This window comes from Venturia canescens, chromosome 4, assembly GCF_019457755.1.
Source record: "Venturia canescens isolate UGA chromosome 4, ASM1945775v1, whole genome shotgun sequence".
In the NCBI taxonomy this organism is placed as follows: domain Eukaryota; kingdom Metazoa; phylum Arthropoda; class Insecta; order Hymenoptera; family Ichneumonidae; genus Venturia; species Venturia canescens.
Window position 1 is genome coordinate 2,061,748 of NC_057424.1, and position 18,195 is coordinate 2,079,942.

Here is an 18,195-nt window from a genome sequence, read left to right on the forward strand (position 1 = left end):
GCGGCGAAGTTCAGAGCGGCGCCGGTAGCCCCGCTCGGGCTCATGCCTACCGGCCTAAGATGGCCGCCACCTGTCAACAACGACGAGCGTGGTCGCCGCGATGTTTTGTCCGCGATCTAAAGATCGCGGAGTTTCGTTCGTTTCGACGGGCTCGGGCCGTCGCGCGTGTGTTTCGCTACAATATATATTTACGTTTTTTGCAATATGGTCCATTTTGAAATTTGCTCTGACTCGTTAATTCAGGAGTCAATGGGGTTGGAGAAGAAATTTATGAGGGCGTTGATGGAATTCTTGATAATTTAGAAAATGGCGCTGAATTTGTAACCGCATAACAGACTATTCGAAAGTGTTGATGATTTTTAATCGAACAAAGTAAAATTTAAGTTGGAAATAAAATATGCGCGCGCATGTTTGTTTGGCTGTATAGTACTTAAAACAATTTTAATGTATAATAAAATGATTTTTCAAAAAAACTAATTCTGCGTAAGTTGGATTTTCAATATCGCGTTATCTGGAATTTTTATTAGCCGTAATTTGATATATTTTTCTCTTTCAATGAGGCAGGGAATTTTTTAAAAAATTTCCAAGGTAGGGAAACTAAAAATCTATTTTATTAATTAAAAATTTTTCCGAATACACTGATAGGTAATAATTATAATGCAGGAAATTCTATATTCACTTGTGAACAGACTTATGTCGGTCTTTCTCGTGTTACTACCTTAGACGGACTACATTCAATCAATTTCGATCCCCATTCTGTAAAAGCAGATGAGTTAGCTATAAGGAAATACAATCGTCTCAGACAGAAGTTTCGTACAGATCTTGCCCTCATAAAGTTTGCCAAACAATGGGCTCCCAAAATTCCAGATTTTGTTTGGGCTATATCCAAAAATGTTATGGAGTGTCAATCAGCGCCAAGTAAATGGAAAAATATGAGCTCCTGGTTTATTAACGGATTAACCAATACGGATGGTGTTTCGTGTTATGCTAATTCTATTATACAATGTATTTTCAATTGCAAACCTCTTAGGGAAGAATTTTTCAGAACTTCGGAGGAGAAAGAAAATCCTATACCTCTTTTACTTCGGTCTTATGTGGAAAGAAATAAATCAGTGAGTTCATGCGTTGTAAGAGAATATGTAGGAGAATCGTTTATTCAAAAAAAAACAGCACGACGTTTCTGAATTTTTCATGGGAATCTGCAAAAAATCTGATTTACTTCGAAATGCTGTAGAACATAAATTGATTATTAAAGTTCGATGTAAAGCTTGTCAATATACGACCACAGATGAACAAGCAAATAATATACTAGTTTTGAGCTTTCCGCGTGTTAAAAAAGCTTTTACTTTACAGGAATTAATCGAACATAGTTTGTCTCAGTGGAATCCGATTGAAGGACATCAGTGCAATGCTTATGGCGGAATGGGAACACTCTTAACAAAAACTTCGCTATCAACTGTTCAAGGCGTTTTGATTCTTCAACTTTTAATATTATCTATAGATGAAAAAACTATGAAACTTTCAAAGATTGATTTTAGTATTAAAGGTATTCCATCCGCTGTAGTTACTGTTTGCGGCGAAAAATATAAAGTCAATAGTGCTATTTTCCATCATGATCGAACAGTATTTGAAGGGCATTATACGAACATGTTAAGATCTGGTACGTCATGGGTTTTTGCTGATGATGCTAAGGTCGAAAAAAGAAGTTGGCCGAGAAACGCCAAGAATAGTTATGTGTATTTCTTGGAACGAACAAAAAAATGAATTAACGATAATAGTTGTGTCGTAACATGTCCTGTGAATTTTTTTCAAGTTCACAGTGCACAAAAAGTAGTCAAATCAAACCGTGAAAACATCATGAGTGCTGTAAAAAAATTGGAGACAAGTACATTTATGTTTTTTGTAACCTCGACTGAGTAAAACCCGACGTGTTACTCGTGTAGTCCAAAAAATAAATGCACGATGATTTATAAGAAGTTGTTCGATCTATTCTCTGGAAACTTGCTTCAATAATGAGCAATTCATTACTAAAGGTTATAAAAAAAAACTATTTCAAACGTAATGAATAAAAAAATGAATCTGTTAAATCTTGGTAATGTATGAAAAACATTTGGTTCAAAGGAACAAAAGGTTGTCAAATAAATGCAAAAGGGACGAGTACATCGGATGACGAATAAACAAAATTTTTAACATAATGGTATGTAAAAAAAATTACGAAACCAACTGTGTTTGAATAAAACAATTAAGAAAAGCTTTCACAAATCATGAAAAAACATTATATTAAAAAAAATAAAAATCTGGAATTATTTTGTAAAGGAAAAAAAAATTCAAATAGAACGTGAAAAATTCATTCTTACGGGAAGTATCCGGAACTTGAGAAAGTTCTAAAACTTGCTTCAAATGAGCAATTCATTACTAAAGGTTATAAAAAAACCATTTCAAACGTAATGAATAAAAAAAATGAATCTGCTAAATCCTGGTAATGTATGAAAAACGTTTGGTGTTCAAATGAACAAAACGTTGTCAAATAAATGCAAGTGACGAGTACATCGGATGACGAATGAAAAAAATTAAAAACATAATGGTATGTAAAAAAAATTATGAAACCAACTGTAAATAATTTCAACAACACAATTAAGAAAAGCTTTCACAAATCGTGAAAAAAACATTATATTTAGAAGAAATACAAATCCGTAATTATATTGTAAAGGAAAAAAAAATTCAAATAGAACGTGAGAAATTCATTCCTACGGGAAGCATCCGGAACTTGAAAAAGTTCTAGTGAATCAAAAAGTTACCAAAAAATCGCATCAAAGGTAAAAGTCATTTGTTACTCTATGGTGACAGATACTTAGAAGAAAATCGATTCTTCTCAGACTTTCAGGATCCCTTGGTATTCACAATATTCGATGTCGATTTCGTGTCGGTACAAATTATGTTTAAATATGTGCTAAAAGTACTTGTCCGGCCCATCACTTTTCATTCAAATTGCTCATTCAAATAAAAATCAAACTAGACCTTAAGTAATGTATTATTTTTATGGAACTAGTATTAACGCTGCCGTTACACGCCCACTTGAATTCGAACATCATCTCATATATGCTCGGCGGCAACTATTTCTTCGCAACAATTCACTCATGTTTTTATGTTGATTTTAACAAAGTGCAATTGTGTATGTGATAATAAAAAAAAACGAGATTATACAGACGAATCCTCTCGAAAATTTCAATATAAACTGGAGAGTTAATTTGGAAGCTTGACAATTTTTATCGTCCGAAGGGTATTTTTTCATCAATACACAATAATATCTCTTGTACATTACAAAAAAATTGAATGCAATTAAGTTAAAATCTCTTGGAGATAATTTTCTCAATTCCCTCTGTAGGCATACATATGATCCATCAGATCTAAAAGAGCCCTGATTTTTATTTGAATGAGCAATTTGAATGAAAAGTGATGGGCCGGACAAGTACTTTTAGCACATATTTAAACATAATTTGTACCGACACGAAATCGACATCGAATATTGTGAATACCAAGGGATCTTGAAAGTCTGAGAAGAATCGATTTTCTTCTAAGTATCTGTCACCATAGAGTAACAAATGACTTTTACCTTTGATGCGATTTTTTGGTAACTTTTTGATTCACTAGAACTTTTTCAAGTTCCGGATGCTTCCCGTAGGAATGAATTTCTCACGTTCTATTTGAATTTTTTTTTCCTTTACAATATAATTACGGATTTGTATTTCTTCTAAATATAATGTTTTTTTCACGATTTGTGAAAGCTTTTCTTAATTGTGTTGTTGAAATTATTTACAGTTGGTTTCATAATTTTTTTTACATACCATTATGTTTTTAATTTTTTTCATTCGTCATCCGATGTACTCGTCACTTGCATTTATTTGACAACGTTTTGTTCATTTGAACACCAAACGTTTTTCATACATTACCAGGATTTAGCAGATTCATTTTTTTTATTCATTACGTTTGAAATGGTTTTTTTATAACCTTTAGTAATGAATTGCTCATTTGAAGCAAGTTTTAGAACTTTCTCAAGTTCCGGATACTTCCCGTAAGAATGAATTTTTCACGTTCTATTTGAATTTTTTTTTCCTTTACAAAATAATTCCAGATTTTTATTTTTTTTAATATAATGTTTTTTCATGATTTGTGAAAGCTTTTCTTAATTGTTTTATTCAAACACAGTTGGTTTCGTAATTTTTTTTACATACCATTATGTTAAAAATTTTGTTTATTCGTCATCCGATGTACTCGTCCCTTTTGCATTCATTTGCAAATCTTTTGTTCCTTTGAACCAAATGTTTTTCATACATTACCAAGATTTAACAGATTCATTTTTTTTATTCATTACGTTTGAAATAGTTTTTTTTTATAACCCTTAGTAATGATTTTTATAACCTTTAGTAATGAATTGCTTATTATTGAAGCAAGTTTCCAGAGAATAGATCGAACAACTTCTTATAAATCATCGTGCATTTATTTTTTGGACTACACGAGTAACACGTCGGGTTTTACTCAGTCGAGGATTTGTTACTTAATTGCACTAATTTAATAAAAAACGGAAACAAATTGTTTCGCAATATACAAGGGATATTATTGTGCATCGATAAATGAAAAAAATTGTACATAATATATATGTTCTAGCTTCCAAAGTAACTCTCTAGTTTATATTCAATAACGGCAATTTTTACTTCCCACTTATTCTTCCAGCGAACGAATTCCATTCGGAATAAGAACTAACTTACACTATTATTCAGAATATTGAATTAATAATGAATCGCACTTCAACAAATTTTTAACCAGATTCTGCCGTACAATTTCGTTTTTTTATGATTGATTTTTTATTGAATGAATAGTGATGGGCCGGACAAGTACTTTTAACACATATTTAAACATAATTTGTATCGATCCAATCGACGTCGAATTTTGTGAATAATACCAGAGGATCCTGAAAGTCTGAATAGAATCGATTTTCTTATAAGTCTCTGCCATCATAGAGTAACAAATTACTAGCTTTCATGTGATTTTTTTGGATTTAAAAGCTTCTTAGAAGAATTTAATAATGTCAAAATTTGGAGTTACTAATAAAATACTAGTCCACCGATTGATATCATAAATTTTAGTGCTGCACGTAATTCAAGGGGTAACTTTTTTCAATTCATTAGAAAATACTTGGCCTTGAATTGATATAATAAATTTTAATGCTGCACGTAAATTAGGTGGAATTTTTTTCAATTGATTTAGCTGTTCGAATCAAATAAGAAGAATGAGGCATCGGTTTCCAAGTTTTTTTTTGTGGATGGAATTATCAGCAAACACGACACCATCAATGTACTTGTCCCAACCTTTTTTTCCCCAGGGGAAGTTTATGGTTTAAATATTTTACAGTAATAACATAGATATTTTACAACGCTGCTTAACAATGTTTAAAGCGAGAGTTTTTATAAACTGTTATTTGTAGCCGTAAGGGAGCGAGCCGTATTCGCCATCACGTCTTCGCTTGACGCTCAGAGGCATGCACGATTTCTTTTCGGGTCGTGTGACAACCTGGTGGAACGGTGTACGACGTATTGAATCAAACTGTAGTACAACAGGATTTTCTCTCTCACCTATTATAAATGACCGTATTGATTCGTAATTTATCAGCGAGCTGTTTGCGTAATTCAGCGTTATGCCTTTAACCTTGCAAACCTCGCTTTCCGCGCCGCTCGGCGTATTAACTATGAAAGAATAAAATTTAGGGCCGCCTGAAATGAAAGACTTAATGTAACTGCCCTCGCCGTAACAGCTTAGCTCGTCGGTTAAATCTCCTAGCAATTGACCCGTTGGCGGTTCATACTTTCCAGGCTCTTTTCTCGTGACATAAATAACGGAATCGGTGTCGCAGTACAGAGCACGCTTACCCAGCGGTTCGAGATAGGTGTAAAGTTTTGAACGGGCTTGGGCTGTGGTGTATGCAGCTATGACAGTATTTGCTATATTAGACGGTATTACAGCATCATCGGTTTTCGTATAATTAACATACAGCACCTGGTTGTTAACAGGTAGCATACCAGTGATCTCGTGCTCGGGGCTGTTTAGCAACTCCATAAGTTTTTCGCGTGTCGACACTATTTCTGTTTGTGGTAAATTTTCGCGTTGTCCAAATTCACCCCAAAAGGAGTTAAGACGAAGTTTGGCTACCGAGCGCAGCCCCGGGTTTTTCGCTACCGCACCCCGCTCCAGCTGAACCCCTCCGGCTGTCTTAAAAGAAGTTATATAACGCTCTTGGGCAGTCTCGTCACCTGTATAACCCTCGGGCCAACCGCTAGCCTCTTGTTTGATTTTAAGAAAAGTGTTTATGTACCCGGTGAAAAGGCCCCCCTCCTGTGTATCGCGGTTGTACTGCGTTATCTCATACTGCCAAATCTCGCTCACGGTTAATATTTTATACCCGCACGCAATAGCTTTTCGCAATTCATCCACCACCCAAGTACCGCTAAATACACGCTCCGCGGGGTCTTCATGAGGACACGCGTCCTGATTCATTGTTTCGCAGCAGCTACGACATAACCCGAATAACAGGCGCTGATGCATTCGCACCGGCAGCACCGGATGATAAAGATTTTGCAGTGGAAGCACTGTACATTTAACAAGGCCCTCGACGCGGGAAAGACTGATATTATTTTCGGGACCTGTCAGCGCCCTGCACTCGTCGCCGACGTATACCGTTGGATGGCCCACCGGATATTTGCCGTACCTGCAGATGTATGGGTACAAAGAGCAAACGTCAACATATCGTATCTGCTCCCCGTCTTTCACATCGTACAGAGTGACCATGTTTTCCGTGCGACCACCGAAAAAAGCATCGCGCGGATTGAGAGGCTCCGCTCGAACCAGAGGGTGATCACTCACAAAAGCGCTCATCTCTAAATCTGTTTTTATCATCCCGTCATACGCGCACTCCCAAATCTCGGTTAACGTGTAGCCGCTTGAGCGGATTCTCTGCGATATAGCGTTTGTTCTCTCGAGACGCTCGTTCAATGTATCACCGTCGCTTTGTACACGGTCTCTGTTTACAGTGAAACAGCTCAAGCACCCGTGCCAATAGCAACCGTGAAACTGTAACACGTGGGTTGAATCAGGTGTTTCGTAGTAACCGTCTACTAATAAATTTTGAGGCAATTTAAACTCGCGCGAGCGACCTGCGTGAATGATACGACGAATTAAAGAATGCTCCATCCACACGAGCCAATAGATCGCTTTTTTTGACTGATTGTGAACCCATCTGTAACCACCCGTAGGTATAATACCGATCGTGTTAGGTTTTAAAAAATTTTTTCGACAGATTTGAAAGCAGGCGGACGCGATTGTTGTGTTTTCGCTAAACGAGCAAACGCGTCCGCTGTCCATGAACATTTTCCGGAAAACCACACAGGCCTGTCTCAATATCGTAACGTCGTTTTTACAATAGGTTATGAGCTCGTTTGAAAAGTTAAATACATAAGAGGCATTCTTTAACTCGTTATACCATGCAAAAAAACGCTCGCGTTCCTCCGGGCGCATAGTGTCGGGAGAGTAATCGGCTGCGGGCGGCATCGGCCCAATATAATTTTGATTCTCGGGTCTATTGAACAGATGCGGAAAAGATCCTTTGGCGAGAGCAGTTTTTAGACCGAAAGATTTAGGCAGTGCGCTCAGAGGCATGTGAAAGTAGTTCAAGCTGTCGAGAAACACGAGTTTGCCAACGCGCATTGTGATGATTTTAGTGCCGTTCATTATTAAAGACGGGAGCTGCGTTTTTTTCTCCTCGATGAAGTAGCGCAGGATAAACTGGGCGTCGAAACCATCGGCGTTATGGGCTATTAAAAATATGTGAGAGAAGCCCGGCATACTCTGTATGGCTAACTCCACAAGTTGACACACAGGGTTCGTCCTAAATATAAACTCGTGATCCCCGCAATGCTCGCACGGCTCGTCTATAGAAGCATTATCGCAGCACTTGGTGCAGACACGTTGAGCTACGCAAAGATTCGGTTCGTGAACGCGCGTTGCAGAATCACCTTTTACAGGGGTACACTGCTGCGTTTCAAAATCATAGAATATGAATATGTTCTCTTTTGGCCTCTCATCGACGCGAATAGGCCTCATATAGCACAGGTGATTATAGGGCTGCTGCGATTTACACGTTTTACAGAAACCCTCCCCGCACACATGCGTCTTTTTCTCTATAGGTCTTATCGCCCGAAAGCATTTACGGCACCGCTGAAGAGACTCGCAAACAGTGTTTACCCTGTGTTTACGACGGATGGTAATAGCCCTGTGATTTTCTAAACATTGTTCCCCAAAAAAATCGCGGTTACATGTCTCGCATCTGATCGCGGCAGCTGCGCCCAGAGCGCAGGGCGGTGCTTGAAGGCAGCGAGGGCATTTCTTTTTTAAACATCTATGATCCCGACGAGAACGGGCGTTACAGATTGCGCAGAAGTTTAAGCTGCCTACAGCACCACGCAGATTCAAGATAGGCTGGAAATGATGCGACCGCTCATAATACAGAATGTATAACGTGTGCCGGACTGAGCCTACTGTATCCATAACCGTCTGTGTACCGTCAAACACCGGTCTTTCGCGTCGCCCCAAAGTCAAAAACTCGAAAACCACGATAGCTTACCCCTCGCGAGCCAAATAATTCTGGTATATAACAATTTCGCGCATACCACAGCCAGCGGGCTGTATAACAACATTTGAGCTTCTGGTGAGCTCAAGCGCCGCCTCTTTTTGAAGCGACCCGTTAATCTGTCGTATACGCTGCCATCTAGAATGCAGAGCCCCCGAGCGTATCTCACCCCTTTCCGCGTACGCGCGTGCTGTTACTAACGAGCGCGGTAGACACAGATTGTCGGTATTTCGAATCGTTAAAATTGATTTTTTAGCAACGCCCTCGTGTGTCAAACCTTTTCGCCCCCTACCCTCCAAACTTTTAACGATACATACTTTTATATGGAAAGAATCATCAATATCCAGAGACGCTGCACTTTGAGCTATGTTTGTTATTAATTGCCAGATATCTACAAATGTATAGGCGCGGACAGGACGGAATGAAAGCCAGACGGGGCCGTGCGCTAAGCAGCTCGCGGAGAACGAGATCCCCGCGTAGTCACCACCCTCACAGTGACTCGTGAGATGCGTCAGAAGATCACGGAATGGTCCTTCAAGCCATGTTGTCACGTTTGCGCCAGCGTGAGGTTGGCGGATACGCAATGTTATCTCCCGACCACGTAGTTGAAAACGTTTGAAATAACGGGCTGTATCGTGCGTGATGATGATCCCCCCTCCCGGGGGTTGCACATCCCCGAAAGCCTCGTTCCCCTGTGTATTGCGTGTTCTTCCCCCGCCCGTTTGTATATCTGTAATCAAACAAAGGCGTGAGTTATAGAGTAGAGATCACCGATAAAAAGGCATATTGTAACTTTAGTGTACCTCGTACTAATCGCGGTACGCCTATAACGAGATAGCTGACGAGTCAGCTGACGAGTACCCTGTGGTAAATATAATAAAGCCTTTTTAAACATATCCTGTATATACCGCAAGGGCTAGAGATAAAGAGAGAGAAAGCGCGCGAGTGAGGGAGAAAGAGAGAGAAGACGTTATCAAGAGACTCGGTAGAGTCTCGGGACGAGTACATTGACAGCTCTGTCGTCTGCTGGCCTGAGGCTCTCGCCGAGACTATATTTTCTCTGAATAAAACGATTCGCCGTGGTGGGGGTAAAATTGGCATGCGATTTTCTTTAATTACGAAACTCATGAGTTTTGTACGGCTTTGAAAATTGAACTTTCAGCTAATTAAGAAGTTCTCTGTCGAATGAGCCCAAAATCAGCATGATCGGTGTCGTAATTGCTGAGAAAAAACTTTGCACGGGCTTAAGATTATGCAAAAGTTACTAACACATTGGGGATTCGACGTATCTGTATACGCGTACTCTGACCGCTACAAGCATAGGCTCCTTGGCCCCCATGATCACCAATCCCCGGTGAGAATATTCTTGTTCCAACCAATGAGAAATGAAAAAAATCCTAGGCCAATTACATCAAAGTTTGAAATGGCATGCGCAAGCATATAGCATGTGCATTTCAGTACTGACTATGAATGTACAAAATATATGACGTCAACTTCAGAACGTAGCACACGGCGCAGCACAGCTGGTAACAGCAGTCATAAATCAATCGATATATATATATATATGAGTACAAACCATGTGTCAGTTTTTGATCGTAATAATAGAGTTTCGACATTACGAAGTGCGTGCGGGATAAATAAAAAAATAATTTTCATCATCTAAAGAAGTGCAGATTACTATTTATGTTGTTATTTGTGATCAAGAGACTCGGTAGAGTCTCGGGACAAGTACATTGACAGCCCTGTCGTCTGCTGGCCCGAGCTTGCCGAGACTATCTTTTCTCTGAATAAAACGATTCGCGGTGGTGGGGGTAAAATTGGCATGTCATTTTGTTCAATTACGAAACTCCTGAGTCATCTGAGGCTTTGAAAATTGAACTGGAGATTAATTAATAAATTCTCTTTCGATTCTACCCACAATCAGCATGATCGGTGGCGTAATTGCTGAGAAAAAACTTTGCACAGGCTCAAGATTATGCAAAAGTTACCAACACATTCTAGAATTTATGCGTCTATATTTACAACACAATCAAAGGCACTTTGATGCTCTCGAGTTTCTGATTGGTTGGATCTGACGACATCCATTTTTAAACGTTGTCATTGGTTGTTGAAAAATTAGTTGTTGATGATTGGAAATCTGACGTCAACTTCAGAACGTAGCACACGGCGCAGCACAGCTGGTAACAGCAGTCATAAATTCGATCGATATACATATAATAATGTACAAACCATGTGTCAGTTTTTGATCGTATGAACAGAGTTTCGACATTACGAAGTACGTGCGGGATCAATAAAAAAATAATTTTCGTCATCTAAAGAAGTGCATATTACTATTTATTTTGTTATTTGTGATATATTAAACCGGTATCAAAGCGGCCGCGTAAATGTAGTCTGTGATGTGTGTGTGAAAAAGAATATAAAAAATGCGCGATGCATATGTCAAAGAAACTTTTCAAGATTTCATCATTTCGTTCGATTGGAAATAAGTGTTAACTGAAATAATCCTTCAATTAAACCAGAATACGAGAAATATTGTCCAGTGCGAATATATTGTCAGTGGCGTGATTATATATCATGTGTACATAGGTTATATATACGAATAAATAGAACAAAAATACACGCAACTGTTAGAATGATATTAGAAACTTTAATTGAATAAATGTTTTCTAATTTATTTCTTGTGTCGTCATTATTTTTAAACATCCCCATATTTTGCTTGATATTCAGTTTGGCTCTGCCCTCTCCGATCCTTGTTTCCACCCCATCAGTTTGCAGCGGATCGATTCATATTATTAATTCGTTCCCTAATATGTGTCCTATGATTTTCTACTCCTTCATGATGATTGTGGTAACATGATTCGAGAGGTTTCTGACCATGATCTTGAATTACACATTTTGTAAATCAGATTTTCAAAAAAACATCTGGTCTTGGTATAGTGTGTAGTTATTCTTTTCCCATTAGGTCTGACGAGTGATAAATTTGGAAACTTTTCCAGAAAGCCTATGGATGCTTTTTTTGCTGATGATATGAAAAGTGTGTAGTTATTCTAATTAAAAAATTGATTATAAAAGTCTTCAGTTGCTCATTTATGGATAGATTTGAAATTGCTGTCTTCGAAGCTCATTGCGCAGATACATTGAACCGCAGCAGATACCTGCGAACTCTGAAATTTTTGTGGATAAATATATATGGGACGGATCACCCCTTATCTTTGATTATGGTAATATATAATGGAACTTGGTTCGGCAAGCTTTTAAGTGTTCCTTTTCAAATACTATTGAAGTTTATATGACTGATATGCAGCGAATACTTCCAAAATTTTAAATTTCTGTGTTGCAGCATGTGTGCCAATCATTCAAATCATTTACTCCAACCGTCTCATGTAATCTAGAAAATTCATCACAAAAGTCTTCCGCTTTTCTAAATACTTCAATTTTCCTTTTTCTACTCCATTGTGAGTTTTCGAATTTCTAAATTCATTTCTGAATTGTCCTGAAATGGTTTTCCTCCAAAACCAATGCAGGTACCTTAAACGTCTTTGAATTCTGTTGCTCTGTTGAATTAAGTTCGCTTAGTTTTTTTGCTGCTTTGAGTTCTGGCATAATAAATGTTAGAAGTTTTCGGGTACTTTTTTTTAGCAACTATCAAATTGTGGATAATTGGACCTCAGCGGCCACTTGCAAACTTTGGAAATATATTTCATTGAGGGCACGTTTTGGATGAAATGAAATCTCTAGATTCAGAATGCAAAAGCGACATTTAAAGTGGGCAAATCCGTTGGATTTTTCGTGTTATGAATTTGATCTATCTTTCATTTGAATTTTAAAGAACAGGGATAAATAAAATCTGTTCTATTAAGGAAATCTTTACATCAGTTCTTTCTTGGTATGAAGACTTGGAAAAAATCGCGAAAGGCCAAGGACAGACAGGAGACGAAATATTTCCAGTACAATTTTGACGAAAAATAGATCTTTTGTCGCGGAAACCAACGTTATAAGCTGAAAATCATATCTCGGCCCCCAACCCGCTTTCTACCATTCTCTTGGGTTCCCAATAAGCATAGCATATTAGAGTAGAAGAAAAAAAAAAGCCAAAGTGCAAAAACAGACCTGTGACGAAATATTTCCAGTACAATTTTGACGAAAAATAGATCTTATTTCGTGGAAACCAACGTTATAAGCCGAAAATCATATTATGGCCCACAACACGTATTTCTTCATGCTCTTGGATTCCCAATAGACAAAACATATTAGAAGACAAGGAGAAAAATCACCAAAGTCCAAGACCAAACCAGTGCCGAAATATTTTCAGTACAATTTTGAAGAAAAATTGGTTATTTACGTGGAAACCAACATTATAAACCGAAATTCATTTCTCGGGCCTCATCCCGGATTCCTCCATGCTGTTGAGTTCCTAATAGGCATAACATATTAGAGTATGAGGAAAAAAATCGCCAAAGTTCAAGGGCAGACTTGTGACGAAATATTTTCACTACAATTTTTACGAAAAATTGGTTTTTTATGGTGGAAACCAACTTTATAAGCCGAACATCATACACAGGGAAAATAAGATTGGGAAAAGTACATTGATGGTCCCTTATTTGCTGATAATTTCATGAAAAAGATTATCCCATAAAAAATGTTCGTATGAGAATGGAATCTATAAAAATGTACTAAGCAATTAATTCATAGAAATTTATACTAAAATCCTATAACCGTCATAACATAAATGAGGAACTTTTGAGAAAAAAGGCGTGATATCAAACCATAAACTTCCCCTAGGGAAAAAAAGGTTGGGACAAGTACATTGATGGTCTCTTGTTTCTGGATGACATAGAAAAAAGATTCAGAACCAGGAAAAAAATTCTATAGAAATAATAAACGAAAAATTGAAAACTTCAAAAAAATTCAACAAAAATAAAAAACAATCGAAAAAATTCTGTAAAGAAAAATAAAAAATTTTCAAAAAAATTCATAAATATTGGACAAATTGAAAAATAAACTATCCAAGTTACATGCAGTATAAAAATGTATGATATCAATTGGAGGCCAAGTTTTTATTGATAATTTGAAATATTTATCGAACAAATCGCAAACTTTAATTGAAATTCATGATAATTATTTTCAAGAAAAAAGTTAATGAAAAAAAAGTCATAACGGAAGTTACGTGCAGTACTAAAATGAATTATATCAATTCGAGGTCAAGTATTTATCAGTTATTCGAAATATAATCTCCGGCGACAAATGAGCGTTGAGAATCCTTGTCGGGCTCACAACGTTTTATCAAAATTACTAAAAAATTAATGGAAATAAAATCATTAAAAATTCACATGAAAGTCATTCGTTACTTCAACAAGATACACACTGTAAAGAATCGATTCCCCTCCGACTTTCACAACATTCAACTTCGATTGGATCGGTACAAATTATGTTCAAATACGTCTTAAACGTACTTGTCCGGCCCATCACTTTTTATTCAAATTGCTCATTCGAAAACAAATTAGGGCTGTTCTATAATGACTAATATAATAAAATGGATAGAAATAAAAATAATATCTCCAAGTAATTTGAACTTGATTGTTCGCAAGTTCGTATAGCAATATCTACTTCTCATTTTCTTCAGTGAACACATACCATTCGGTAAGAACCAATGAAAATGAGAAATAATCAGGCGCATTACTAGAAATTTTCGAACCTACTCAGCCATGCAATGTTTTTTTTTCTATAGTCACGTACACATTTTGATAAATATCACTAGTCGAGTACGACACGTGGATTCCTGGAATTTGAAGAAAAATGATTTTGTTGTGAATTATGACTCCATATAATATAAATAGATTAATCAACTTCATCTTTCATTTTCGTTTCATTTTGACAAGAGCGATTCGAAGGAAAATTATTTTCTCGGGAATTACTGTTCCTTAATATTAACACATGCATTAACTTCGTTTTTGATTTGTTTTCGAATGAGGAATTTGAATAAAAAGTGATGGGCCGGACAAGTACGTTTAAGACGTATTTGAACATAATTTGTACCGATCCAATCGAAGTTGAATGTTGTGAATAATACCAGGGGATCCTGAAAGTCGGAGGGGAATCGATTCTTTAAAGTGTGTACCTTGTTGAAATAACGAATGACTTTCATGTGAATTTTTAATGATTTTATTTCCATTAATTTTTTAGTAATTTTGATAAAACGTAGTGAGCCCGACAAGGATTCTCAACGCTCATTTGTCGCCGGAGATTATATTTCGAATAACTGATAAATACTTGACCTCGAATTGATATAATACATTTTAGTACTGCACGTAACTTCCGTTATGACTTTTTTTTCATTAACTTTTTTCTTGAAAATAATTATCATGAGTTTCAATTAAAGTTTCCGATTTGTTCAATAAATATTCCAAATTATCAATAAAAACTTGGCCTCTAATTGATATCAGACATTTTTATACTGCATGTAACTTGGATAGTACATTTTTCAATTTGTTCAATATTTATGAATTTTTTTGAAAAATTTTATTTTTCTTTACAGAATTTTTTTCGATTGTTTTTTATTGTTGAATTTTTTTGAACTTAACAATTTTTCGTTTATTATTTCTATAGAATTTTTTTCGTGGTTCTGATTTTTTTTCCTATGTCATCCAGAAACAAGGGACCATCAATGTACTTGTCCCAACCTTTTTTTCCCAAGGGGAAGTTTATGGTTTTATTTCTTTACCTGAATCACACTCCATCAGCTCTTGAAACCATAGGCCGAAGCGTCTAGCTTCTAATCGCTCCTCGTTTAGACGCTCCTCCTCCTCCTCCTCTTCCTGTCGAGCATCCATCGGATACACCCCCAGCTGATTCTCGGGCTGTAGGGTCATCTTCCTGCTGACGATGGTGGTGATACGATGGACCCGCTATCGCTCCGTCGTCATCGTTTGCTCTGGCTTGCCGGTACACAGCTGTTTGGGTTATTTCATAATTTCTGTTTATTAACGCGGTTTATTTTTATTTTATTATCATTGTACGACTATGCTTACCCAGTATATCAGACCGATCGCTAAACATCAAGGAGGGGTTGAGAATAGTCGACGCCTCGTCGTCATCAGACTCGGGTTGCAGCGGTATCGGTTCGGCCGATGCTGCCGAAGTGCTCGCCCTAGGCTCTTCCTCAGCCCTCTCCTCATACTGCGGTTCTGAAAAAAATACCGCCCCAGTAGTTTTTATGTCTAAAAACGAAAATCGAGGATAATAACGCCAAAACAGAGCTGAATACGCACGGTAGAGGGCGGTTTGATGCTCTGCTTCCTCCACAGCTCTCGTCTCCTCAGCGAGAGCCTCTTCTTCTTCTTCGTCGCTCACCGCGTCGTAAAACTGCCGATGGCCTATGGTGAAATCCTGCTGTATCGGCTCGGCCGGGGCTGCCGACGTGCTCGCTCTAGGCTCTTCCCCTACCCCCTCCTCATGCAGCGGTTCTGAAAAAATACCACCCCCAGTAGTTTTTATGTCTAAAAACGAAAATCGAGGATAATAACGCCAAAACAGAGTTGAATACGCACGGTAGAGGGCGGTTTGACGCTCTAGATCCGTTTCCTCCACAGCTGTCGTCGCCTCAGCGAGAGCCTCTTCTTCGTCACTCCCCGCATCGTAAAACTGCCGATAGCCTATGGTAAAAATAACTGCTGTATTGCTAACCGCCAACAACAGTGATTTATCGAGCTAATGGTACTTACATCTGATTTCATCGACAAGGCCTCTTACGCGGGGAACTTCTAAAACACCGCGGCGCTGTAACTCCTCATACACAACACCCAGCACTCGTTGACCACTTAATATGCCTCTGTTATAGGCCACCACTAGAGCGCGTAAAGGGGCCCACCAGATCACGTATTTAAGTCTGTTCACGAGTCGATCACCCGATAAACGCAGCAGCTCGTAACACCATAGATCATTACACCGACGTCTCAGCTGAGCGCTATGCGGTTTTGTTAGACGTAAAAGACCCAAAATACAAGAACGCACTGATTCATCCGACATTGTACACGGCACCCCCTGAGCGTCCTGCTGTTTGCTGAGGACGGCCGGGATCTCGGGGGTGTACTCGTGAACGAGCTGCTGGTACCCGACGGCTATCACGGGTACGACGAGGGGGGCGACGACGACGGCTTCGTCGACGCTGTCGACACCCCGGCCGGTGCCGAGGAATAGATTGTGTGCGTGTGCATGCGTGCGTGCGTGTGTGTGTGCGTGTGCGCGCGCGCGCGCGCGCGCGCGTGTGTGTGTGTGTGTGTGTGTGTGTGTGTGTGTGTGTGTGTGCGCGCGCGCGCGTGAAAAACAATGGTGCGCGAGACAGCGTCGTGGAGCCTGGATCGGGGAGAGAGAGAGACGCGTCACCCCGGTGAGTTTTTTCAATATATATTTTTTATTTTATTTTATTTTATTTTTATTTTTTCTTTTTAATTTTTTTTTTTATCCATTTTAAAAATAAAATTAATATGTATAGAGAAAGAGAGATTTTTTATTTTATATTTTTTACAAATATAAAATAAAAAAAAATATACACCGGAAAAAACGATGGTGCACTATGACGACACGCTCACACCCCCTCCGCACACCCGCAAACCTCTCGCCCACAACGCCGGCCGCTCGGCCTAGTGGGGGAAAGGAGTGGGGATAGGAGTGGGGGTCGCCATAGTGCACCACCTACTACTAATATACTATATGTACTGTAATTTTTAACTTTTATCAATAATTTAAAAGGAAAATAATATTTTTGGTGTGGACAAAACGAGTACCTCGCAAAACTTTGTAAAATTTTCCTTGCTCCAATATCCTTGCTCCAATAAAATGTACCTTGATTGGTTTTTTTAAAGAAGCAGTCAAAGTAAATTGGATGAAAATTGAAGTGATAAAACTTTTATGAATTTTTGAGATTTACCTCGTTTTGCCTCGCCGAAAGTATTGTTTTTCTTTTTAATTTGCACAAATTACGGTACATTTATTGGTTTTCAAGAGTGAAAAATAAACAAATATTCTCAAAACTCTTGACTGGTGTTTTTAAAGAAGCAGCTTTAAAGAAGTATTGAATGAAGGGGTGAAAAAGCGGAAAAAAAGAAATTTCGAAATACATAAGTTGGAAGAATGGTAAAAAGCTTCCGTAGTTATTCGAGGACTCCGATTTGCCCCGGACTTCTTTATGTTGAATCGAACGAGCATTCTCATTCTTGTGGCAAAAAAAATGAAAAAAAAAAATTTTCGAAATTCATTCAATACATAAAAAATTCGAAGCATCGCGATGCAAATTAAATCAGTCATAATGTTTCTCGTAAGTAAAACAGGTCGTAAAAAAAGTATAGATAATATAGCTGAGGATTAATATAATTAAAGGTCGTGAGAGAGACATCTGAAAAATAGTGAAATGGTTTACTCCGTCATCCTTGAAATTTCAAAAAATATAAAAGTTACACCTTATTCTTTGATAAAACTGTGTGCGACTCATATTTTATTTGAACTATCAAGACATTTGGAAA

The 18,195-nt window shown here is 37.9% G+C and overlaps 1 protein-coding gene across 1 annotated transcript; it reads right to left on the bottom strand.

The window, feature by feature from the left end:
• Positions 1-5,472: 5,472 nt before the first annotated feature.
• On the bottom strand, positions 5,473-15,811 carry LOC122408943 (uncharacterized). The gene is made up of 4 exons (XM_043416077.1): positions 15,706-15,811; positions 15,399-15,627; positions 8,995-9,407; positions 5,473-8,526 (listed from the first exon to the last, which is right to left on the bottom strand). Exons 2-4 carry the CDS (start codon positions 15,544-15,546, stop codon positions 5,473-5,475), a joined length of 3,615 nt encoding a protein of 1,204 aa, XP_043272012.1. The 5' UTR covers positions 15,547-15,627; positions 15,706-15,811.
• Between the last annotated feature and the right edge of the window lie 2,384 nt (positions 15,812-18,195).